This window comes from Rhyacophila brunnea, unplaced genomic scaffold, assembly GCF_057557595.1.
Source record: "Rhyacophila brunnea isolate RB1 unplaced genomic scaffold, BYU_Rbru_1.0 scaffold_136, whole genome shotgun sequence".
NCBI lineage: Eukaryota > Metazoa > Arthropoda > Insecta > Trichoptera > Rhyacophilidae > Rhyacophila > Rhyacophila brunnea.
The window spans coordinates 268,299-295,910 of record NW_028232792.1 but is presented as its reverse complement, the minus strand read 5'-3'; the positions used below and the strand labels follow the sequence as shown (position 1 = coordinate 295,910).

The 27,612-nt window shown below is 37.2% G+C and overlaps 1 protein-coding gene across 2 annotated transcripts; it reads left to right on the top strand.

The window, feature by feature from the left end:
* Window positions 1-9,285: 9,285 nt before the first annotated feature.
* LOC147076011 (uncharacterized) lies at window positions 9,286-10,748 on the top strand. 2 transcript variants are annotated; one of them, XM_085941763.1, is made up of 4 exons: window positions 9,291-9,432; window positions 9,892-10,003; window positions 10,098-10,241; window positions 10,477-10,748. In XM_085941763.1, the coding sequence occupies exons 1-4, from the start codon at window positions 9,422-9,424 to the stop codon at window positions 10,522-10,524; spliced, it is 315 nt and encodes a 104-aa protein (XP_085797889.1). In that variant the 5' UTR covers window positions 9,291-9,421; the 3' UTR covers window positions 10,525-10,748. The 2 variants fall into 2 exon arrangements, 1 of the variants encoding a protein (XP_085797889.1); XR_015069918.1 differs by lacking the exon at window positions 9,892-10,003 and having other exon boundaries at window positions 9,286-9,432.
* Window positions 10,749-27,612: the final 16,864 nt, after the last annotated feature.

The window sequence follows — 27,612 nt, the reverse complement described above, 5'->3', positions numbered from 1 at the left end:
GTTTTTATCAGTATTGCCATTTCATATGTTTTAAGCTCACTAGGTATTTTTAAATTACATATTTGATTATATTAGAAATCACATTCATCACACGCAAATGGTTTTTCTCCTGAATGTGTAAGTTCATAAGTTCTTTCATTGAATAAGTTCATGTTATTTGAATATGTTTCTGATAATTCTTCCATATACCGTCTGTTGAAAATCATGTAATTTCTATGCCATTTTACCATAATATTTACAAACTTATTTCGGAAGTCCTATAATATTTTAGCTCAACTATTGAAAAATAATAAAAATGTTAGTTAGTTATCTTCATTAGTTAGATTCTTATCTAAATTAAAACTGTAAACATCTTTACAGTCTTCTGATGTTGGTAAATTGAACGATCAAGAGTTACGTATTTTTAACATAATGAATAGCTGCTAAAGAAACTATGTTTTAAAAATCGGATGAACTTGATATTTTTATATAGCAAACGTATATAAGTATAGACATCTTATCCGTGGTAAACTCAAAATACCTAAACTATCAACTTACCAACTTTTGGCAGCATCGTATCGAATACGTTGTAAGAACTCATAAACTTACACATTCAGGAGAAAAACCAGTTGCGTGTAATGAGTGATGACTTTGAAATGTAATCAAATATGTCATTTAAAAAACCTAGTAGTCTTAAAACATATGGAATGACAATACTGGCGAACACACTAACGAATGCGATTTACGTTCATGTAGATGCTCGCAAATTAAAGTTTTAAAAGACACAAAATGACACATTCCGATGAAAAATCTAATAAATGCATTGTATGTTCATATAGATTTTCGCGAATAATATGCGTACTTGCCGGACCGAGGATTGGAACTAGGGACCCTTGACGCAATATACCAACGCTTAAGCCGCGCGGCCATTTTTTGTGGTTGGTGAAAAACCTTATAAATGCAATGTATGTTCATATAGATGCTCGCAACTAAGTCATCTTAAAAACTAACAAATGACAAATTCTGGTGAAAAACCTTTAAAATTCGATGTATATTCATATAAATGCCTACGACTTTGTTGTCTTAAAAGACATGAAATGAATATGTACATATTATATAGAACATACTCGTGAAAAATCTTATAAATGCAATGTATGTTCATTTGGATGCTCGCGACGCAGTAATCTTCAAACATATTTAAAGATACAAAATGGTGAATAACCTTTTAAATAAATTGACTACTTATACGGAGGCTCGGCACAAAATTATCTTAACGCTCATAAAACGAAACAGGAGAAAAACCATTTGCGTGTGATGAATTTTATTTTGAAAGTAGTACCTAAACAAATATGTCATTTAAAAACTCATAATCGTGATGAGTTTAAATATAAATGTAAACAAACATGTAAGTAGGTACGTTGTTTAAGAACTAATAAACACACACATTCAAAAGAAAACCATTTGCGTGAAACAATTGTCGAAGCCGTCAGAGGCAATAACTTTTTAAAGAACCTACAAAACTTTATTTGATATCGATTCTGAATAGCATAATATGAAGTGACTAACACTTCTCTCCTAACATAACACCTACCAGAACTACACGCATACGTTGCACCACCTGGAGAAACAGAGAAAAAGAAGATGCAAATATTATTAGGAATAGTTAAGAGCCTGCAAGTTAAGCCCTTTATATAAAAAAAATATAAATGTCATTCCAATATTATCTTTTGAAGAAAATATCGTTGCATAAAAACATACCTATTGCATTTTTCAAAAGTATGCATTCCTAATTGTATTCTAATAACTTAACGGTATTTTTTTTTATTACAGATAATTTTAAAAAACAGTAGGTAAGTATAATTATATAATTTACTGCATTTTTTCTTATGAAACTGACATTGATCCATTCAAAATCATAAATAAATAGATTAATGTTGAGAAAGTTGAATGATTTTGTAATTTTGACATTTTTGTGTAATCAAATTGTCAATTTTGAGGTAGTCTATTATAAACCGAATATTTAGTGAGCCTTACACCGTTTGGCTATTTTGAGGAGACTCTTTTGACTGGATGTTCCAAACGGATGCGGTCGTTTTTGTTCAGCATATTTTGACGGGGTACTTAGTGAAAATGGAAAAATGCGAATTTTTCGCGTAATTTAAATGGAAAGACAATAAAAATTTCATAAAAAATCATGTAATTAAATTACTCAAAGGTGTGCATTTAAAAAATGTGGAGAAAAAATGTTTGGTTTTAAAACTTGACGGCCGCTCAAAATCTAATTACTAGCTTAATATAAGAGATAAAAATTTTAAAAATCCTGCTAAAAGTTTACATAAATTAATTTAATCGGATGCTCTAAACAAAAAAATTTTAAGGCAAATTTAATGGTTCAAGTATCAAGTCACTAAATTTTAAAAAATAATATCTCTCACGATATAATCGATAAAACAAAAAAAGCACGTGCACAAACGTAAGCCAATATTAGACAAATTGATGACATAATAAAAAGTTAATAAAGTTTGTTGGGTGGTTCTACTTAACGTTAATTAAATATTTCATATAGAATAACTCGCGCACTATATGAGAAAAAAAATAAAAAAGTATAAAGAATTGCGCACTAGCTATGCAACAAGAGATTTAACTACAAAATATTTTTTTAAACCCACCCAGTCAGGTTTTGCATACAAACTTTAAAATTAAATAGCGCGCTGAATATAGGTGAAAAAGCAAAACAAAATCGTGCACTAACGTTCACTACCAACGCACAAGTGTTTACAATTTATATTTAAGGAAAAACACATGTTTAGTGACACAAGTATCCAGCATTTAGCTGGGTCACCCAAATTGAAATGCAAATAACCCCCTTAATGTGCGTGCACAAACGAAAAAAACGCGTACACAAACGTGCACTAACGATGCACAATTGAATGCACTCGAAAAAAGTTGAAATTTCAACATTGGGTGACCCAACGTTTAGCTGGAACACCCAATTTGAAATAGGAATTTTTCGGTTATTATAGGTGCACAAACGAAAAAAAATCGTGCACAAACGTGCACTAACGATGCACAAACAAATGCACGCAAAAAAAGTTGGAGTTTTAACATTGGGTGTTCCAGGTAAATGGACCTTTGAATTTTTACTCTCCGAGTTGCCAGACTTCGTCCGTCGATCACTATGCAAATTCAATTTAACATTAATACGCGATCATACGGACCGGAAAAAAATCTGTGATTATTTTAAACATTTTCATTGATTAATTTGTTAATTTACACATTAAATGAGTGATTTAACAATTATTTATATTTATGAAATTCATAAAAGAAGACGTAAAACTTGTGTGTTTTCACTGCTATAATATTATTGTATGCAAGTCTACATATAAAAAACACAAAATAATTATAGGATTATAGAAGATATTACGATAATCGCAACTTTTGACATTTTTGACATTGAAGTTAAATTCCCTCCACCAAACCCGCCCCGCACCACACTCGGTCTTAATCGAGAGTATCACGGGACCCGTCAATTGGTGATGTGAAGCATCTAAAAATTGGCCTGGGAGTGTCCTGGGAGAAGGTGCCCAAGACTTAGGTTGCTACGCTCAGAGTGAGCTCTGACTGAGTTTACTGAGTTTACTCTAATTCAAAGTGCCAGGGAGAGAAAAAGCACATAGAAATTACTTAAAAGAAAATGAAGCTACTTATTTATTATATCAAAGAACGAAGCTAATCATACAGGCAGCAAAATTTATGTGAAGAGATCTTCACGCCCGTAGTAAGACGCCGCAAATTTTTTGAATGCAAGATAGTTGGCCTTAGTAGCAACCAGGTCGGACGGGCCGATGGGTCCAACAACTGGTTGGACCGACCTGAGCATCTCCTCCCGTTCGGAGCACATACTCAGACACTCCCACAGGATGTGATTGGCATCCTGTATTTCCCCTCCGCATGGACATGTCGGACGGCTTGCAAGTCCAAGCTCAAAGAGCCTGCCAGCGAAACCACCATGGCCAGTCACAAATTGACTGGTGTAATGGTCTGGAGTCAAATACTTGGTTATCTCCATTCGCCACTGTATGTCTGGAAAAAACGCGTATGTGAGCCGGCCCTTAGTAGATTCGTCCCACTTTCGCTGCCAGGTCTTAATGGCCGCGTCAAGCGACATGAGTCTAATTTTGCGCTTCAATAGTGCTAATCCCTCGCCGGCTTGTCGAGGGGGGGGGACGAGATGAAAATCACCAACGTCAGCCTCCTCACCTTTGAGGAGCAGCATTGAAGCGCCGCTGACCTGAATGTGCAGGTCAAGTGGGAGAATACCGGCCAGGACCGGGAGCGCGTCAGTTGAGGTTGTACGGTAGGCCTTGGTAATGGACAGGAGCACGCTGCGCTGTCCTCTTAAAAGAGAGGCTCTAAGTTTGACACTCTTGGGAATGCGCGGGCACCAAGCGCTGGCGCCGTAAGCCGCGATTCCCATAAAAATGGCGCCGTAGGCGATCTTGAGCGCCCTTACTCTTAAGCCCCATCCTTCACCAGCCATGCGGCCGACCCTCTGGAAGGCCACCCCAGCCTTGTGGACTTGGGTTTCGGCATGGTGTTGGAAATTTAGCATGGTGTCCATCTTGACGCCTAGATAGGTGACGATCTTCGACACTTTCACTCTCGTGTCACTGAATCGGACTGTGGGTGGTCTCGAGCAGTTCAGTCGTCTCGGTCCTTTGAGGACAATGGCTTCTGTCTTGGAAGGTGCGAATGATAGTCTATTTAGTTTACCCCAAGCCTCAATTGATGCTAAGGCTTCGCCAACAGTGCTCTCAATCTTCGCCCTGCTGTCGGCCTCGACCAACAGCAGCGCATCGTCTGCGTAGGCAATGACAGTACAGTCGGTTGGAAGCGGAATTCTAAGGAGATCGTCGAAGAGTACGTTCCAGAGAAGGGGCCCGAGGACTGAGCCCTGGGGACATCCCATGCTGGTGTTTCTCTCTATTGTTGTTGATCCAACTCGAAACTCGATCGATCTATTCGTGAAGTAACTTTGAATCGACGCGAACAAATTTCCTGGTAGTCTCTTCAGCCGAAGCTTTCGAAGTATAAGAGGCCAGGACGCACTATCAAACGCACCTGCAATGTCCAGGAAAACTCCTAGGACGTATTTACGGCGAGAATTTTCAGAGATGGCAATCACGTTCCTAATGGCGTCGACTGTTCAACCCTGATCCTGATCCTGTAGACCCTGATCAACACGACGAAATTTATACCGAAGTCTCAACCTGTCTAAACGAGATTATATCGGCCTTCCGCGGCAAACAGGCCGGCGCCAAAGAGCGAATATCCAATGCTCTGCTGAACCTATCTGAAGCCCACAGCCGGCAGAATCTCGCCATGGCCAAACTCGAGCGAAAATCCATTGTCCAAGAAGCCAGAATACTACACCTGGAACAACTGCTCAAAGATAGGACCTCTGGCCTCAAAATTCAAAAGAAGGCCATTAAGGACTTGCACGCTCAAACCAAGATACTTAAGACCATCCAGCCTCAAGCGCCCGCAAATGCCCAACCCGCCGCCACGACACCTGCCCCTATGTCATGGGCCACGGCATTGGGCAGGAAAAGCCGCCTTCCCATGGCCACGACGTCAACACATGCAGCACCCTCTACCTCCTCCGCCTCCACCAACCAACAGTTTCCATCCTTGCTTCCCCTCGCCCCCAGACCGGGAGTTCTCTTCTTCCCGACCGGATCTGGGGAGAAGAAATCGGATACCACGAAGGAGATCCTTAAGAAGGCCTTCGACCCCAGGTCTCTTGGGGTTCAAATTACGGGTATCCGTAATATAAGGAACGGAGGTGTAATTGTTCATCCCCGTTCTGAAGTCGAGGCCAAGGCCCTTATTAAAGCCCTGGAGACCTCGGAGGCTGCCCTACGAGCCGAGCTCGCCGGGAAAAAGCAGCCTCGTGTAATCATTTTCAACCTTCCCTCTACACTCACAGAACTACAACTCCGGGAAGCCATCTTCACCTCCACCCGTGAACAGACCGGCCTGCCAGAAAAGGCATACGCGGACATAAGACTGAGCCACAAAGCCGGGCCAAGAACCGGCAGATGCCACTTTGTGGTCTTCGCCCCGGCGGCCATCTGGACTGCCCTTATTGCAGAGGACAGACTCTACATGGGGTGGGAATCCTTCCCTCTTAGGGACTACGTTGGGGTAGTGAAGTGCAATATATGCCACCTCTTTGGTCACATGGCCAAAGGATGCACCAGCAAAACGCCGACGTGCAGCCACTGCGCCATCTCCGGCCACGACCGCGAGGACTGCCCCAGCAAAGGAAACCCACCCAAATGCGTGGCCTGCTACAAGCACAAGCAGCCGTCTGATCACTCCACCGGCAGTCTCGATTGCCCAGCAAGGCTCCACGCCGAGCTGCGTGAAAGGGCTATGGTGGACTACACTGCCACGCGATGATTACCTTCGCTCAGTTGAACGTCAACCTGAGCGACGCCGGCTCGGCGGAGTTAATTGAGACTATGCGGGCCACAGGCCTGTCTCTGGCGCTGGTACAGGAACCGTACCACTGGGCCTCTAAAAGGGGCCCCAAGGTCACTGAAAAGGGACTCGGGTGCGCGGGTCTTGTCGTCAATGCCAGGGGTGTGGAGCCGAAGGCTTGCGTTTTCGCTCTTGACCCTCGCCTTGGCGTGCTGTCGCTCTCGCACCTGTCAACTGAGTTAGTCGCGTGTGCAGACATAAGCTTTCCCGGAGGAGGCAGCGTGGTGGTTATCTCCGCCTACTTCAGCTTTAAGAGTACAAAGGAACACGTGGCATCAGTGCTTGACGGCATCCTTCGCGCAGTTAGTGGCAGGGATGTCATCATCTGTGCGGATGCAAATTCGCAATCCCCCCTCTGGGCGCCCGTGGATATCCCCCTGTGCGACGCGGACGCCATCGAGGAGTTAGTTCACCAGCACAACCTGGTCGTCCTCAACGACCCCACCAGCATGCCGACTTTCGTGTCGCACGCAAACTCCGGAAGCACCCACATCGACATCACCCTGGCCACTGAATCCGTTGCGAGACGAATCAGCGGCTGGAGAGTCCATGAGAGCGCTTCCATGAGTGATCACCGGTTGATCACTTTTGAGCTGGCCTCTGTCTCCTCGCACGATGGCGGCTCTGACGTTTCCCCAACTCCGCCCGCGCGGTTTAGAACCCGCGACGGGAATTGGGAAAAGTTTGAAGAGGCGCTTTCCAAAAAGCTTGACAGGACATCCAGAATCCGATTTCCAGACGTACACTCGGCCGCCTCACGACTGACTGCAGACATCACCGGATCAGCCGAAGCTTCACTCGGACGCTGCAAGCCCAAGCCACCAAGCCAGTCGCCGTGGTGGACGCAGCATGTTTCGCGCCTGCGTGATCTTTTCAGAAAAGCGCGCAAGGTCCATCAACGTGCACGCCTGCGCAAGCAACCACCTGCCTCCATCGATCCCCTTGCAACCATGGCCAAATTCACCCGAACGGAATACAAGAAAGCAATCACTCAAGCCAAGAAAGACTACTGGCGTAATTTCGTTACCATTGAGGGAGGTTCGGACCCCTGGGGTCCTCCATACCGTGCATTGAGGCTGGGACTCAGACCGACGAGCCTCCTGTGCGGCATCGAGAAACCGGGTGGCGGATTCACCAGTACCGAGTCTGAAACGGCTGCGGTCCTACTCGAGGCTCTCATCCCTCTGGATGATGAGTCCAGGGATGATGACGCCATGAGGACGACCCGCTTTGAGGCTTCTCTTCCAATCGACACGGATCATTCATCGTTGCCTTCCGAACAGGAGATCAACCAAATCATGCGCACGTTGACTGCTGGCAAGGCCCCGGGCCCGGACTGCATTGACAACTTACTTGTCAAACGCACATGGGCCATCGCCGCGCCAGAGATTACAGCCCTCTTCAGTGACTGCATCAGAAGCGGCACGTTCCCCGACTGCTGGAAGAGGGGCTTACTTAAGGTAATCCCCAAAGCTGGCAGCCGAGAACCGTCAAGCCCCAAAGCCTACCGCCCTCTAACACTCCTGCCCGCCCTGGGCAAAGTGCTGGAGAAGCTACTGTGCCACAGGATTGAAGCCCACCTGGAGACACACTCGCCGCTTTCCGATAAGCAATTTGGATTCAGAAGAGACATTTTTGACAGCTCTTTTCAACTTTTTTATTCGTTCGTTGATCAGTAGCAGAACATAGACAAATCGGACGATTTATTGTCCTTGGACTTTCGGTTCGCCAATGGACCGCTGGCATGAGTCTCGTATTTTAATAAAATAATTGTCAAAATTACTTCCAATGCTTTGTAACAAGATTTATTTATTTATTTAGAAAAAGAGTATCACGACATTCACGACATTACAGTGATTGGCCAATGCGCCATAATACATAGTAAATACAAATATATTAAAATATCTTAATTACAAAAACAACTAATAATATAACAAGAAAGTAGAAATGACAGCATATGTAAATATTAAAGATACATGATAATATATACAATTATAAATGTAACCTATTTAATACGTCCACAAACATTATATGGTTAATAAAAAAGATGTAACTCGAAAAGTTAATTACGTAATATGTTATAGTAGTACATTTAACACTACCTTACACCTTATGTAACAAGCGTTTTTGATGTCTTTTTATGCCTTTTTAACACGAAAAATTTTTTACGTAAAAAAACATGCGTTTATGGTGTTTTTTAACATAAAAAAGGCCTTTAATTTTTTTTTTTTAATTTAAAATTTATTAATTTCATTTTAATAATTTTCTTCCGTTGTCTATAAAGTCGCATGCTTTCTGCTGCTGTCATGGCTTTTTGAATTGGTACAGAAACTCTTTCTTGAGGTTGAGCTACATTTTCAGATTTTTTTCAGAATTGATAGTGCCGGCAATTTTCCACGTTAAGCCTCCCCCAAACCAAAGCGAATATTCGCAGCGAATTCGCAACGCCCTCGCTATCGCTGTCGCTACCGCTTGGATTTGATGCGAATTTCGCGTTTGGCCCCACACCAAAGCGTCAGCGACGCAGCCATAGACTAAATAATTTTATTTACGCGCCAGATTTAAAATTGTAAATATTATTAATATTTTACGCCAATTATTCTATAATTTTTATGAATTAAATATAAAAAATACACGTACACTATAGCGCTTTCAGAATTGCTACAACTTTTACCCACTTTGCGTAAAGTGTATTTTAATTATCTGAAACAAGGTGGCAGCATTGGATGCAGCCATAGACTAAATACATATACGAATGTCAAAGTGACAGTTGTGTGTTGACAAAATGTACACGTCTTCTGAATGCTTATTACACGCTGAAGATATAATGAGATGGCGTGCGACAAATTACATCGACATTTAATATAACCTTACTTTATGACAGGGCAAGATTGCCATGGCTCATAGGTAAGATAGATTTACTCAGTTTCATAACTGCACATATTATAAATAAGCATTTACCACGAAGGGTTAACAGGATTTGAAGGTAATATGCTATTGAAATAACATGTCTCCGTTATTTGAATTGTAGGTTTTGACTATTTTGCGTTTCTACGCAGAGGGAGCGTACCAAAAACGGGTAGGCCAAGTCTTCTGCGCAATGAGCCAGGCATCAGTAAGCAGATGCATAGGAAACGTGTCCGATGCTATAATAGCAGTGCTTAGTAATACTTACATACAGTCGCCATACAGCGCTGACAGTCTTTAGTGTTGTGTTGATACCCTCTGATCAATTTATACAATATTACAATGTACATGTCATGTAACTAGAGTAACTGCGCATAGACACAACAAGTAAATTACCTACTCAATAAGAATTTAACGGGAATATTATTTTGTGTCGGTAAAAATATTTTTTAATTTCAGACTTCAAGAAAGGGCAGGTTTCCCGAAAATCATTGGGTGCATTAACTGCACCCATGTGCGAATATACCCGTCATACTTGGAGACTTTCAAAAATGAGCGCAGAAAATTTTCTGTAAATGTGAAATTCGTAATAAAATCTATGTTGTTTCTGATACATTCATATTCATTACGTATAATATCATAACATGACATTTATTTTTATGCAGGTATCTGACATGGACATTCTGGCAGTGAGTGCCAGATTTCCTTTGAGTGTTTATGACCAATTCATATTTAGTGGATCGTTGGTAAAAACTGAAATGAAACATCTACAGAACGACAAGAATTGGGAATTTTGTTTTATTAGGGAAGTATGTTAAACTTTACTTTACTATGGCAGTACCAGTAACAAATATTTTTGTTTGGTTTATATTCATCCGTATTTTGTACAGGTACTTCAAAGGAATCAAAATTTTGCATAGGTATGAATATGATATTTAATGAAACAGTTTTTTAATTATTTAAATCCTGATTTCTAATATTTTTACAACTTTCAGTCGAAAACATATTCAAATTAACAGACTGTGTATATTGAAATCATTCTAGTGCCACCATAGGCCAGCCAGACTCACTACACGGCTGCCCGCTGTTTGACCAGGGATGTGATTGAGTGTTTTTGGATAATGGACCACACCAGATCGCATAGCTACAGCAACAAGTGCAAGACCAACCGTGGCTATACATACAGTATACATGTATATATTAAATATAATTTATGTATATTTATTTATGGCTTATACACCGAAACAAAATATGTCACTTAACTGTACTTGAATATTTTTGCAGGATCATTCAATAAAAAATACTTGGTTTAGGTTAAGAAAGTTTTAATAATCATTTTTGCACAGAATACAAGAAAAATATTTATATAATTATTAGAATTACAATGAGCTTTAAAAGTAACACGATATTGTAATAAAATGGACAAATATGAAAAAAAATAACAATAAATTGTATATAGATAGGTAGACAGGGTTCAGATGATTCTGGCAGTGCAGGCGACTCATTTAGGTGTCAGTATTGTTACTTTCAAATGACAATAACACCGTTCCAATGTGATTCGGTCGTGCCAGAAGACTCTGTCCTTCCTCTATTTAGTAACCGGGCGTTTTACAACTTTAAATGAAAATTAAGTGGGTATATAGATAGTATATTTTTTCTAGTATAATATTATTTAATTAGGTGACTTTTTATTTCTTTATTACTTGAAATGGTGTTTATATGGTAGATGGATTATAATGGTTTTGAAATATAGTTATTTTTGTTAATTCTACTTTAACTGAGTCATTTACCTTGACAGCTGTTTCGGCACATAAACTCATTTTCGGAACATTCAACAATAATTTGTGATTATAAAAGAGCTACAGGTCACGTAGCAAATTAAATACGCTTAGTTAAATAATAAATACATACCAAATATTTTACAAAATACACCACATACATCCATCGAATATGGTATATAAAATACAGATTCAAGTATCAAATAATTCTTGGATAAATAGATGTTTATGTAAGTATATGTTTTTTTAAATACTTACATGATACTGTGTTGTATAACATTTAAATTTATATTTTTGATTTTGATTTACATACTTAAATGTACCTACATAAATTTGTAATGTACAGTAGGTACTTAATTACATTTTTAACATTAGGAAATTACCATTATTCGATTCTATCCACCCGCCATGTCTATAATCACCCCAACGCTGGATAGAAAGAGACATCACACAAAATTGGCTGTTTGATAATAAATGGTAGTTGAAAAATATTTTAGAGTATGATTATGTCCATAGAAACAGGTTTTAAGTCATTCATATTTGTCCGAATAATGTGTAGCAGAAAAATAGAAATTTTAAAAAGGGTCTATTCAGTATTCACCCCATTCTACGGCAAACATTTTTCTTAATAAAAATAGGTACATCAATAGAGGAATCATAAAATAGACCTTGGCCCTCGCCCACGCCTTATTCATCCTTGTATATTATATTATCACACTTAATGTTTTGGAAAATTCATTAACATTGTGCACAAATGCCACTTTTGTTGATTGACACTTCACTTAGTTGATCTCTTTGTTCACGTGAAGTACAATAAAAGTATGTAGCAGCGAAGAACTAGAGACCGAAAATAGTAGAAGGAGCTAGAAGAGGCTTTCATCTAGCAGTGGAATGACCCCGACTGATGTTTATGATGAAATATTATTTTATTCCTGTTAATGCCGGGGGTTTCATTTTTAATTTCTTCTGGTGCTTTGTACCTACGTTGAAAGGTTGAAGATCTTTGCTAAAATTAAATTCATCACAAAGCATTAGTATATCTCCAACATCATTCAGGTAGGTATCCATGATGATAATATAATATTATGTACTTAGAGGAGGTACCTGACCTTTATATTTACATGCACATAAAATTATTAATCTTATTGCCTAATGCAGACCAAGATATACCTACCTACATAATATTACATGAACAGAAGTTTAAGAACATCTCAATTAAGTTTAAAATGTTTGTAGGTAGGTATACAAATTAATGTGAAACAGAAAACATTGGTTATGTTAGGTAGGTACATGGAACATGTAGATATTATCTTGGTTCGCGGTCGGCACTGGGCAAAACCAGTTTATTAGCTCAATATACCTATACATAATGAAGGAAATATATACCTAGTAGGTATATAGGTACATAATATCGTTTTTGTGATTGAGGTCTCTTGAGATCAAAAAACAAACAACCTAGGTACCTATGTCCTACTGTAAATAACCCGATAGTAAGTAGTATGTAAGGTTTTTGGTCTAAAACCTTACAAAATACCACAATGACGACATGGAGTACCTACTTATCTACCTATATGTATATTATATCTTTAGCTACAATAGAAATGCTATGCTGCATAATGTTAGATGCAAAAAAATAATCTTAAAGACTACCTATCTAACCTAAAAAAATATTATCAACGAATATAAAATGGGTATTTACGTGACCGATACCGAATATGATTGAAGTAGGTATTGTAAATGATACCTAATTATAACATTATTGATATGACTGCTCGAAAGTCGAAACCAAAACGTCAAACGATCGCAATAAGTTAGAGCTGTCAGTGCCCTAACAATCAAAGTTATAAAGTTTCTGTTATTAAAGGCTGTGCATGACGCAAATTAATAATATGTATTTTTTAAATATCGGGACCTTAGATTAAAGTTATTTATTTATAATAGCGTATTCATCCTGTCAAAAAACTTTACATACTTTGGTTAGACAAAGATAAAAGATATTATTATGACGACCTTCATACCATTTTCAACAATTTCCCTGCCAATTTCATCCCATATCTTATCTTTCTTTCTCATGTTTTGTAGTCACTGTCAGAGAAATTATAAAGGATTGGATATTTCCGGACCAACTCGATCAGCTGCTCAATGTCTTCGCCATTTTGATTTTACTAATTCCCTTGGCGAAATTGTCCGCCGCGAATAAATTCGCTGTCGACAGAGTTCCCGAAAATCGCAGCGAATATTCGCTGCAAATTCGCACTCAAGACGCAAGGCGGTCGCGCAAGCGTGCTCTGTCCCGTAAGCCAATACGAGCTTGATTGGCGAATAATTCGCTGCGAATATTCGCCGCGAATATTCGCTTTGGTTTGGGGGAGGCTTTAATCTTCGGTGTCGCAAAAACTAGAGATATTGGAGCGCCGCTGGTTTATTTTACACTTTAAAACACTTATATCACTAAATAAATTATATAAAAGGTAACAACTACTGGGATTGCAAATGGCCGACAATGACTGTTATAATGGTATATATTATGTATACCTCGATCACGCGACAGCTGTCATTTTCAGTTCCGTAATGTTGTCTCAATTAATAACTTCAAAAATATTATTCTATCTATAAAATATCCAAAGTTATGTATGATTTTAGATATTTTATAGATATAAGAGAATTTTTTATTACGTATTAGGTATCTATAATGGCTTGGTTATCGCAGGATTCATTTGAATTTTATAAAACTAACCAACACTATCTGTAAATTGTAGTCTTATTTCAATGAAAACAAAGACGTACGACTAACAAAGTTTAATGTGCACTATTTATGGCGTATCTTAACAGCCTACCTCCACCCTTCGCCACTGCATGATAATATACTTAGGTAATGATATTAGTCGAACTCTTGCATAGAAAATATGGCTGGAGTTTTGGGATAATAAGACTAAAAGCGGTTGCTTGTTCGCGTAAGGTTAGGTACTTATGAATAATAGGTATTGATTATTAAGCTATAATATACCGAATTCAAATGAACTCCTATGATGTAAATGTTTGAAATATTAATATGAACATCTGAATAATGCTTATCATCTAAATTTTTCTTAATCATAAAAATATTATAATGTTTAGGTCCATGTCGAGAAAATAACAGATATGCACGGAATATAATAAAAACCTACGCCAACAGATGTTCAATTCAATTTTTATTCAATTACTGCGATGTTTTGAAATTAAATTTATTGTGTAACCACGTCAGTTGGCAACCGTTCGCAGGTAATATTTATATCAAACAATTTTCAATATCGCCGCGGCGGCGATAGCACGAAGACAGCGCGTTCGGCTGCCAAGTTGAAGTTCGGAGGTTCGAATCCACTTGTGGGTGTGTATTTTTTCTTGTGAAAATAAACGATTATTGGCGGGGAGCAGCATATTATATATGTACGTCTTTTATCTATGGGCGCATGCGGCCGCCATGACAGGACAGCATATTGATTCGCATATAATTTCAAAAAAAGTATTACTTCAAAAATATTATTCTATCTATAAAATATCGAAAGTTATGCATGATTTTAATTGCATAATTTTAGATAATATTTTATAGATGAACGAGTATTTTTTGACTATTATTAATTGTGATTTCGTGTCGCAGGGTTAATCCGGTAAAGGTAGTCTTATTTCAATGAAAATAAATATGTATGACTGACAAAGTTTAGTGTGCACTATTTATGTCATGTTGTGAACGTCTTAAACTTATAATTTGTAATGTCCACCATATGTTGAAAATAAAAAAGAAATAAATGGCGGATCTTAAGAGCCATCCTCCATCTTTCGCCAATGCTTCGTACTTACTAGAATAGCAGAAAATAGATTTATAATAATACATCGGTTTTCAATACAATGGATAAAATATCTTTACTAATGACATGGTTCTAAACGTTAGGTATGATAATATTTATTTATGAACTTATGCATCCAGCATGTCTCTTTTTGTGGTTCTTCAATTTCCTAAATACTGTACACGAGTAATTACAGAGGTCGCACTTAAAGGGCTTTACAACAGAATGAGTCATATTGTGTACCTTCATGTCAATAGAGCGTGCACTACAATAAATACACTGGCCACATTTAAATAGCTTTTCACCAGTATGTGACATTTCGTGTATTTTCATGGTGTCAGAACGATTGCACGAGTAATTACTAGTTTTACATTCAAATTAATTTACACTCGAATGAATCATTTTGTGTCTTTTCATGCTGTCAGATCTACTGCAAGAGAATTTACACGTGCCACATTCAAATTTCTTTACACCCGAATGAGTCATTTTGTGTCTTTTCATTAAAGAACATGTTATACACGAGTAATTACAAATTTCACATTTAAATAGCTTTTCACCGGTATGGGTCATTTTGTGTATTTTCATTTGATCAAATCGTATGCACGAGTAATTACATTCGGTACATTTAAATGACTTTTCACCAAAATGAGTCATTTTGTGTTTTTTCAAAGCACCAGATGATATACATGAAAGATCACATTGGTCACATTTAAATAGCCTTTCACCAACATGCGTCATTTTGTGTTTTTTCATCGCGCTAGATGTTACACACGAGTAACCACATCGATCGCAAACAAATGGCTTTATACCAGAATGAATCATTTTGTGTGAGTTCATCCTACTAGATTGTGAGCATGAATAATCACACTGGTCACATTTAAATGGCTTTTCACCAGAATGAGTCATTTTATGCGTTTTCAGATCACTAGATGTTATAGAAGAGTAATTACATTGGTCACATTTAAGTCGCTTCTCACCAGAATGAGTCATTTTGTGTATTTTCATCGAAAAAGATGCAGAGCACGAGTAATTACACTGATCACATTTAAATGGCCTTTCACCAGAATGAGTCATTTTGTGTCTTTTTAAAACACTAAATGTTATAGAGGAGTAATTACATTGGTCACATTTAAATCGCTTCTCGCCAGAATGAATCATATTGTGTATTTTCATCGAAAAAGATGCAGAGCACGAGTAATTACACTGATCACATTTACATGGCCTTTCACCAGAATGAGTCATTTTGTGTCTTTTTAGAACACTAAATGTTATAGAGGAGTATTTACATTGATCACATTTAAATGGCTTCTCACCAGAATGAATCATATTGTGTATTTTTATGTCATGAGACCTCACAGATGTGTAGTTACATTGATCACATTTAAATAGCCTTTTACCGGAATGAGTTATTTCGTGTTCTTTTGCCTTGTGAAGCTTTAGAAAATATAACGATGCAAAAAAATCAAAACAAATACAGCATACAAAATTCTTGCTATGAATAGATCTTCTCTCTATTTTTATGACAGCTTCTAATAATAAATCTGGATATTTGACGGTGGATGGTAATTGGTTACAATTAGTAGTACGGCTGACGGCGTCTACACTAGTAATCGTTTCATGTAGCCCCAATTCTTTTTTAATGTCTTGCTCGTCAATCTGTATTTCATCGTATGGCTCTTGTAGTTGTGATATTTTTCTTGACAATCCGAGACTATCCGTATACTTCAAGGCAGAGATTGAAGGGGTCAACTGAAAACCATGGAGTACTGCATTCAATTTGATTCAAATTCTAAATTAGCATTGTAAAAACATATAATAATGTTGAGATGCATTACAGGGTGAAGTCTATAGGAATTTTCTATGTGTATAGAATTTCATCATTTGAGAGGCTTAATGTTAGACACATTTACTAATGGTCTAGGATGATTTGGCGCAGGGACAATTGGGCACCACGCAATCGATTGAAATTCAAAAATAAATAGACGTTCGTAAATTATATGATGCTTTTGCAACTGTGGATTTATTTGTTTAGCTAGAGTTACTAATCATAAACATTAATAATCAAAAAAATATCAGTAGCTTGATGCTGAGTACCTCCGCTACACGGAAGTACATTGGAACAAGTATATGTCGAAATTGCATCGGACGGGAATCGAACCCGGGCCGCCCGCGTGGGAGGCGAGCATTCTACTGCTGAACGTCTGAATTGCATATCGGCTGTTGTTTTATAAAATGTTATTTTGCATATTGCAATATGTATTCACTTATTAACGTATATTAAATATTAATAGTTAAAAATATAAATGAATAATTTAAGAAATACATATTAATAAAATAAAATACAAAAAGTTGCATCGGCCGGGAATCGAACCCGGGCCGCCTGCGTGGCAGGCGAGCATGCTACCACTGAACGACCGAATTGCATATCGGCTGTTTTTATATTTTATAGAATCTTATTTTACATATTACAATACGTATTCACTTATTAACGTATATTTAGTATTAATATTAAGGTTAAATATAAATAAATAAATTAAGAAATACATATTAATAAAATAACATATAAAAATAAAATAAAATACAGAAAGTTGCATCCGCCGGGAATCGAACCCGGGCCACCCGCGTGGCAGGCGAGCATGCTACCACTGAATGACCGAATTGCATATCGGCTGTTATTATATTTTATAAAATGTCATTTTGCATATTACAATATGTATTCACTTATTAACGTATATTAGATATTAATATTAACGTTTAAAAAATAAATTTAAATAAAATATAAAAAATATTTGTCGGAAGATGGATGGACTCGAACCCATGCGAATTTGAATATTAGACCTTGAAAAATTATAATAAAATGTTCCTAAGCGGTCACCCATCCAAGTTGTAGTCGCGCTCGATGTTGCTTAACATCGGTGATTGAATAACAAGCTTTAAGAGCCCTGCTAGGGTAAGCGTAACGATGACGCGAAAAATGTTGTTAAAATAGTTATAGTAACATCACAGTTGAATTTATGCACACAATTTGAATATCGTGGCCAGCAGTAAAAAATATATATGACGAAATAAGTATCCAGAGTTACTTCGCCAACAGGTATTATTTTGGTATTTGAAAAACAAGGCATTCTCAAGGAAAACAAAAATCACCATATTTATATAAAACTCGCTGCGCCCCGTTTTAACGAGGGGAAAACTAGGCACCCAGCAAACAGGATGCGATAAATATGGATATCATTAAGGAGAGTTTTTAGAAGAATCTTTAGAGCTGTTCAAAATGGGTTTGGGTCGAAATCCCGAAGGCCGAAATCCCGAATGCCAAAATCCCGAATGGCCGAAATCCCGAAAGCCAAGATCCCGAATGGCCGAAATCCCGAATGGCCGTAATCCCGAAGGCCGAAATCCCGAAAAATAAAAAAATATAAACAGTATTAATTTACAACCAGCGGTACCCCAAAAGGCGGCGCTTTTTCTAGAATTGTATAATTTAAAAAGATAATTATTATTGTAGCATTAAAAACTATTATTAATTATGGAATGAAGCAGAAACATAATTTTCAACCAGCGGCTCCCCAAAAGGCGGTGCTTTTTCTAGAATTGTATAATTTAACTAGATAATTAATATAGTCGTATTAAAAACTATTATTTTTTATGGAATGAAGCAGAAACATAATTTTCAACCAGCGGCTCCCCAAAAGGCGGTGCTTTTTCTAGAATTGTATAATTTAACTAGATAATTAATATAGTCGTATTAAAAACTATTATTAATTATGAAATGAAGCAAAAACACAATTTTCAACCAGCGGCTCCCCAAAAGGCGGCGCTTTTTCTAGAATAGTATAATTTAACTAGATAATTAATATAGTAGTATTTAAAACTATTATTAATTATGGAATGAAGCAAAAACATAATTTTTAACCAGCGGCACCCCAAAAGGCGGCGCATTTTCTCGATTGTATAATTTAACTAGTTAATTAATATAGTAGTATTAAAAACTATTATTGATTATGGAATGAAGCAAAAACATAATTTTCAACCAGCGGCACCCCAAAAGGTGGCCCTTTTTCACGATTGTATAATTTAACTTGATAATTAATATAGTCATATTAAAAACTATTATTAATTATGGAATGAAGCGAAAACATAATTTTCAACCAGCGGCACCCCAAAAGGCGGCGATTTATCTCGATTGTATAATTTAACTAGATAATTGATATAGTAGTAACCAGCGGCACCCCAAAAGGCGGCACTTTTTCTTGAGTGTGTAATTTAACAAAATAAATAAAATTATAATAATAATTATATGTTATGCGAAATAAAAAAGATGATATGACAATATTAATATCAAATAAACACATTTTTTTATTTATTTGGCAAATACAAGAGCTATTCATGAGAGGTACACAGTACACATCTATTATTTAAAATATTTATTAAACATACTAATAATAATAATAAAAACTAATGTTAACACTTATTTTAAAAGGAAATACTATGCGCAATTTTACGGAGGTAGTCCATTAATGATCGATTTTCCCGATCATTTACAACCATCATTATTTTACAATCCCGATCGATTGTTGTCTTCTTACGATTTGGGGGGGCGGGGTTCACCCCGAAGAATGGATTCTACTTGGCTTTCCATTTGATACTGTTCTTTTTGAAACTCCTCGATAATTCTATATACACCAACGTGTGCACGTCCGACCAAGTTTTCCCACCTTCTATGCCAAGCTTCGATGTAATTTTGCATACGTGGTATTCCAACTTGCATTGAGTCGTAAACTGACCAAAGAATTGGTGGAAATAATGGTGGGGCGCAAACAGCATTACCATTGCGTAAATGACGTCTTATTCGCCCGTGAACGTAGTTTTCTTCAAACCACTGGGCAATATCAGCAGCTTCTGGTGGCAAATGAGGCTTAATGGCGTCAAATGCTTCAGGAATAATTTTTGTTGGTAAAAATGCCATTGCAAACAAATGGCGCAGTATCAGGCTAAATTCTTCGTCTGTGCCGTATCGAGGTTTCAAGTTTGAATCTCACTTTTCGATGCGTTGATTGCAGCCAATTCTAGATCTGTGAAAATAGTCGGTGGCTTCAGTACTATTTCATGTCCTTCGGCAAAGTCAATTTAATCTTGAAACATCTGTTTATAACATTCTTCGCTTTTGCTGGTCATTAGCACGTACACCAACGGTAAACATCGATAATTTTCAAAACCGACTGGTGCGTGAATTGTATATAAGTGATAAAATATGGTTGGGACAGTTTTAAATATACCGTCCATTATCCAATACTGGGCCCGTGATAGCCGCTCCACATTTAATTTTGTGGTAAACAGGAAAATTTTATTATCTCCTATTGTAGATTCTTTCAATAAAAATAATTCGTTATTTAATCTTTTACGCAGATAAACTGGAATAACGATTTGATCCAGTGACTCTGTTGGCCGGTCTGCTTGTCGTATTCGTTTTATCACTTTGCGAAGAGCGTTTTTTGATGGCATGTATGGCTGAATCTGCTGAGAGGCGGTAACATTGTTTGTTTGAATAATCTGACAAGGCAGATTATTCGTATCCTTTGCGTGTACTTTGATTTGTTCAATAATTTGAGCAACAGCGGCGGGACTCGACTCCGGAGCGTGATTATGAGGCGTGACGTTTTGAAGATGATGTTGCTCATTCAAATATTTTGTAATTGCTCTGCCTTTAATATAATTTGATTTTCTTTTTTCACAACTCCAGTAATACATGTCTACACATTGTTTGTCTTTCACCATTAAATATCCACCCACGTTGATTTTAACATTCCTTTTTTGAGAGGGAGTAATTTCACAAATATCGTTCATTTTCACTAGATGGATAGCTTGACACTGAAATGTAAATATTATTATGCGCTTTATATAAGTCAGAAAAAAGATTAAAAATTATCTCTAAACAATATTTACATTACAACTAAATGTAGATACATAAATACACAAACAACTTATTGAGCTTATGTATAATACAGGGTGAATAATATATAACGAATGGGTGATTTTAAACAACTTTGAAGAATAACACAATTTTTATTTTCTTACTTATTGATATAATATAATATGTTAAAAAATATTCCTCTTAAAACTACATATTGTATGGATGGTCCTTTCAATCTATTTTGGTTACCAAAAAGTTTTTCAACATGTAACGATGGCGCTCTTGTGTAATATATGATTACAGCATTGCCGTTTGCATACTCTAAAAATATGACCCAATGATGCCGTACGGAACGTGAAATTAATATTTTTCAAGTAAGTTTGGTTGGTCTTCAACATTTTAAATTATAATTCGAAAAAAAATTAAAGCCACCTTTTGGGGTGCCGCTGGTTGAAAATTATGTTTTTGATTCATTCCATAAATAATAATAGTTTTTAATACTACTATATTAATTATCTAGTTAAATTATACAATCGAGAAAAAGCGCCGCCTTTTGGGGTGCCGCTGGTTGAAAATTATGTTTTTGCTTCATTCCATAATTAATAATAGTTTTTAATACTACTATATTAATTATCTAGTTAAATTATACAATCGAGAAAAAGCGCCGCCTTTTGGGGTGCTACTGGTTGAAAATTATGTTTTTGCTTCATTCCATGATTAATAATAGTTTTTAATAATACTATATTAATTATCTAGTTAAATTATACAATCGAGAAAAAGCGCCGCCTATTGGAGTGCCACTGGTTAAAAATTATGTTTTGCTTCGTTCCATAATTAATAATAGTTTTTAATATGACTATATTAATTATCTAGTTAAATTCTACAATCGAGATAAAGCGCCGCCTTTTGGGGTGCCGCTGGTTGAAAATTATGTTTTGCTTCATTCCATAATTAATAATAGTTTTCAATACTACTATATTAATTATATAATTAAATTATATAATCGAGATGAAGCGCCGCCTTTTGGGGTGCCGCTGGTTGAAAATTATGTTTTTGCTTCATTCCATAATTAATAATAGTTTTAAATACTACTATATTAATTATCTAGTTAAATTATACAATCGAGAAAAAGTGCCGCCTTTTGGGTGCCGCTGGTTGAAAACTATGTTTTTACTTCATTCCATTATTAATAATAGTTTTTAATACTAATATATTAATTATCTAGTAAAATTATACAATCGAGAAAAAGCGCCGCCTTTTGGGGTGCCGCTGGTTGAAAATTATGTTTTTGCTTCATTCCATAATTAATAATAGTTTTTAATACTACTATATTAATTATCTAGTTAAATTATACAATCGAGAAAAAGTGCCGCCTTTTGGGGTGCCGCTGGTTGAAAACTATGTTTTTACTTCATTCCATTATTAATAATAGTTTTTAATACTAATATATTAATTATCTAGTAAAATTATACAATCGAGAAAAAGCGCCGCCTTTTGGGGTGCCGCTGGTTGAAAATTATGTTTTTGCTTCATTCCATAATTAATAATCGTTTTTAATACTACTATTTTAATTATCTAGTTAAATTCTACAATCGAGATAAAGCGCCGCCTTTTGGGGTGCCGCTGGTTGAAAATTATGTTTTTGCTTCATTCCATAATTAATAATAGTTTTTAATACTATTATATTAATTATCTAGTTAAATTATACAATCGAGAAAAAGCGCCGCCTTTTGGGGTGCCGCTGGTTGAAAATAATACTGTTTATATTTTTTTATTTTTCGGGATTTCGGCCTTCGGGATTCCGGCCTTTCGGGATTTCGGCCATTCGGGATTTCGGCTTTCGGGATGTCGGCATTCGGGATTTCGGCCATTCGGGATTTCGGCCATTCGGGATTTCGGCATTCGGGATTTCGGTTTTCGGAATTTCGGCCTTCGGGATTTCGTCCGGCACCCGTTCAAAATATGGCATTTGGAGATTAGGGTTTAATTAAAAGCTGTACACACTATATGGGGGTGGAAAAATTATGTGGCATATTATGCAAGTGCAAATTGCGCTGAGTCAGCCATGTGCTTAGAATGTCGGAAGTGATATCGGCAAATAGGCATATGTACGAGGGAAATAGAGGACTTGGACGAAGAAAACTAAGATGGCTGGAAGCATTACTGGAGATTGAAGAATGCTCTGTCAAAGCAACTAGAATATCGGCGCTAGGTCGTCTAGGATAGAGGAATCCTTTTTGAAGAAACCCAAGGCCCGCTAACGGTTGTAGTGCTATAAATGATGATACCTTATCACCGTTTTCCACTTTATAACCAGACTTGCACCGGCGGTGCTAAATGAAGAATGAAGAGGGATAAGGCAGAGGCATATTTCGAAGCCAATATACCTAGAAGTCATTATTGAAAAAATCCTAGAAAGCAAGACTACTGCTGATAAACAGGAATGAAAATCATCACAACGGATAATATTAAAAATAAGTACGAAGCAGATCGATTCATTATTATCAGACAATCAGAACCTCTATGGCAACCAATAATCCAAGCCTTATCAGCATAAAGGACTGCGATATAGGAGCTGAACTCAATTCATTTTCACCTACCTACAGTCAGCCAGTATACAATTATTGGATACTTAGTAAAATAGCTGACTTAAATTATTATAATATTTATTAATTGAGTCTCTCATCGCGCCCCGGACTGAGCATTCTCTGCCGCATCTCATCTTGCATTGTTTAACTGTCGGAAATACTTATATACCAATTATATATTATTTTTCCAGTAATAAAGTCGGAAATCTCAATCCACTCGAGCAAGAACTACCAAAATTTCACCATCGACACCCGAATCCCATACCTCTAAACGCTACGTAAATTTACAATCTATTTTTGAGGAATGCGTAGGACCACTCCGATATGGTAACCCCTGCGTTATGGTATGCATTCCCAGATGTTTTCTTAAGTTTAAGTCATCATTTTCAGTATTTAAAACAAATAAAACATTATATATTATTACCTGGTTTACCGGCTTGCACTCCGAATATGAGCAACCAGCTTGCGGATATTCATAATTGATTCGCCGCACCGTTTCTTCAACGAATTCGTTCGTGATAGCAACTTGTTCTGAATTAATCTCATATTTAACACGGGCCAAGTTCATTTCGAGGCTCTAAAAACAGAAATACATATGTAAATAAATTACATTATGATGAACATTGCATTCGATACGAATAATATGGCTTTACATAGCTGAGACATGTTTTCCGGATGCCGCCGGAGAGTATGAAACTTCGCACCCTTGTGGTACAGCATCAAGGGTCCCGTCGCCGTGGCCGGATCTCTCTCACACGGCTGCGATACTACAAAAGTGATCTACGCGCTGCAGGTCTGGCATGGCGAGAGGCGCGAGAGTTGGCGATGTACCGAGGGAAGAGGCGCGAACTTGTGCTTTCCCTATGCGTTGTGGAGTGACAGGGTGAAAGTAGAAGAATGTTACAATGTTGTAAGCTATTGAGTCATTTTATGGAGATTCTAACGTCCAAACTACATAAACGCACATCAATCGGTTAAAAGTCAGTATTTACCATAGACGAATTAAATAAAGAGAGGGGCAAGGAATCGGCTTTCCATACAACTGAATGAAGCAGGCCAACAATACCCGACAACTTACGAGAAATAGCGTCACGGAGTATTTACTTTGGTCATTTTAACGTACCCATATAATTGATAATGTTAACCTTAATTTTGCCGCAAATTGATTACCAGCCTGCCTCACCATACTTTTTTATATAACCTGCCTGCTTCACCATACTTTCATATAACCTGCCGCCCCTAGGTATTTACCGATTTATCTTCCTTCCTATGAATTGCTTTCAAATGAAAATGACTAACTAACTGACAATAAATAAGGCTACATGAGACATAATCTAATAATTATTCTTACTGAAGTTTCTATGAAACAATGTCAAATATATTAATTACAATGGTAGAACATGCACATTTCAATATACTATCAACATTCTTATACCCCGTTTACACGTGCATGGATTTACTGCTGTACGTAATTATTATCGCGGCAATGTCAAAAAAAATGCACGGGCAAATTGCAACATAGCATGCACGCAGCGAATTCTCTCCCGACAATTGCCTGCGCAGTAGAACGACAGTGGCGAACCTCGCGATAAAAGAACGAACTACACCGCGCAAAGACACAGTTTGAGTAATGTTTGAGGCTTTCACGGTTGTTGTTTTTTTATCGTAGTAGATTTTTGGGTTTCCACCATGTGTCCTTCTTCCTTCTTTACTCGACGTTCGGGCTCGTTGCAGAGGCCATTATCAAGAGATGATATGTTTTGTGATGAAAATGTAGTGTAGGTAGGTATGTGAATGTAAACATTGCTAAAAGAATGTCAAAAGGAATCCGATTAGCTAAGAGCAATAACTCAAAGAGTAATCTGTCAATCGTTACGACCAGGGTCCCGGTCGAATATTCGATTTTGCTGATAGTGTCGGAAGACATGACGTTTTTAACCGTAATCTATCATCCTAATTAATATTTTCAGGGTTTCAATGGCTTCCTTTACCAATGTGCGCAATATCCTTTATTCCGACTCAATATCTTGGTTTCAAAGTCAAATTTGTGTCCTGTATCCATCGAGTGCTTGGCAATTGCTGACACCGTGTAATGTTTAAGTCGGTATGCCCTCTCGTGTTCATTCACACGGTTATTTACTGTTCTAGAAGTTTGGCCTATATAATTTTATCATCTCTTGATAATGACCTATGCAACGAGCCCGAAACGTCGAGTAAAGAAGGAAGAAGGACACACGGTGGAAACCCAAAAATCTACTACGATACACATTTTGAGGTTAACAATTTTTCACGATTGTCAAATGTACCATAAAATGACAAAATCGCGCCTCGCTTACTCTTGAAGAATGAGATTGGCGAGACAGTCGGCATTTTTACGCGTAAAAAGTTATAATAGCGATGGTTTAAAGTGCATACTATTGGTTAAAGTAAATCCATGCATGTGTACAGGCGCTTTTAGTTTCCATCAGTAGCAAGCCCATATTATGCTCTATGGTCACACGCTTGGGTTAGTTGCAAAGTCACAATATAGGTAGGTAGTCTTTTAGCTCGGCATTACTAATAAATACAGAAGAGAGGGCTCGGGATATTATTACTAATAAGTAGGTAATACATTATCATAAGCAGGTGTTGACGTCTTTAATCGCACGCGCGTAGTTAGGTTACAATATCGAACGTTTAGGTGAAGGCTATTTAAGATTTAATCGTTCTAAATAAAATAATAAGTTCAGAATAACTTACCTCAAAAGTGATGCTGGCATTATCATCGTTCTCTTGCTTAATGTACGTCACAATATTGATGACTGGACTGTTTGGATTCAACATTGGCACCACATTATATCTATGCTGCGGTACTGTTTCAGCTGCGAAATCATTTAATTCGCTTTTTATATGCATTTTATGTAATTAAGCCGAGAATCTGTCTCGAAACAGCGTGGCTTTCCAAATAATATTATCTATGATAGCAGCCATCAGTGCTGCCATCTTTTCCAAATGGAATTATAGTATAGAGCCTCCAAAATTATAGTATTTGGGAAATTATATAGTACGCGCTGTCATCTCTTGAAAATGTATAGGATTATTGTTTCTCGGAAAATAATAACGGAGAATTTGAGAAATTCCGAGACCGCTTTTTATTTAGGTATGCACCAACCTCTTCCGATCAAAAATGCATACAGAAGAATCGAAAAATTTCATTTTTATAACAGTCAAGGGATTTTTTACGCTATTCGAGCAATTTTTTTTCCAAGTACTCCAAATCTTTATTCGCTATTTGATCAGGGCTCGAAATGGACTGGAGCGCACCGGAGCGCCGTTCCGGTTCGTGAACTCGGTAAAATTATCGCTCCGTCTCGTGAAAAAAATAATTTGACTGTTTGAGCTAGATAGGCTACATAACTTTTATAAAGTACACATAAAATTTGATACCACTGATTAGATATCTTCAGAAAATTGTCGAGCGCTCCGGTTCGTAAACTTTTCCATTTCGAGCGCTGTATTAGATTATAGTTTTTTATACAAAATATTAATTAGCGTACCTACCTATCCATTATTAAGTGTTTGTTATACTAGATAGGTAGGTGATAAGGTGTTCTATTGAATTGTATTAATTTAATATAATATAAATTTAAAACAACTTCTGTAAGCCTTGTCCGTGTGTATTTTCTCGGAATATAATTTTCAGTACCTATTTCGGCCATAGATAATTATTATACGTGTTGCGGCAACACTTCTCTATAATGAATATACCTTGAATGGATCCGGTTTGTCACGTTGTTCCTGACATAATATTTACCATTAAAATGGACGTAAAGCGAGAATGTGATGGAGAACAATCTGATACAGAAGGCAAACATTTGTTTGATACACAGACTAGCCATCCAAACAGCCCGGAAGTCCGCACTCGTGTAAAGCAGGCGAAAGCAGACGTTTCAAGTTGCAGTTTCGAGGTTAGTTTTCGGAAACTGATTTTTTTTACAATAACTCTGTATTGCGAATAACAACGATTAATATACTCGTATTATTATAATAAATGTTGCTTTTTCTACAAACAGTGTAAGACATACGATGATATTAAA

Excerpts from the sequence above, each read along its gene's own strand:
- LOC147076011 (XM_085941763.1), top strand. Across the intron at positions 10,004-10,097 it reads ATGAGCGCAGAAAATTTTCT|GTATCTGACATGGACATTCT; the intron begins GTAAATGTGAAA and ends ATTTTTATGCAG. Across the intron at positions 10,242-10,476 it reads AATTTTGTTTTATTAGGGAA|TGCCACCATAGGCCAGCCAG; the intron begins GTATGTTAAACT and ends AAATCATTCTAG.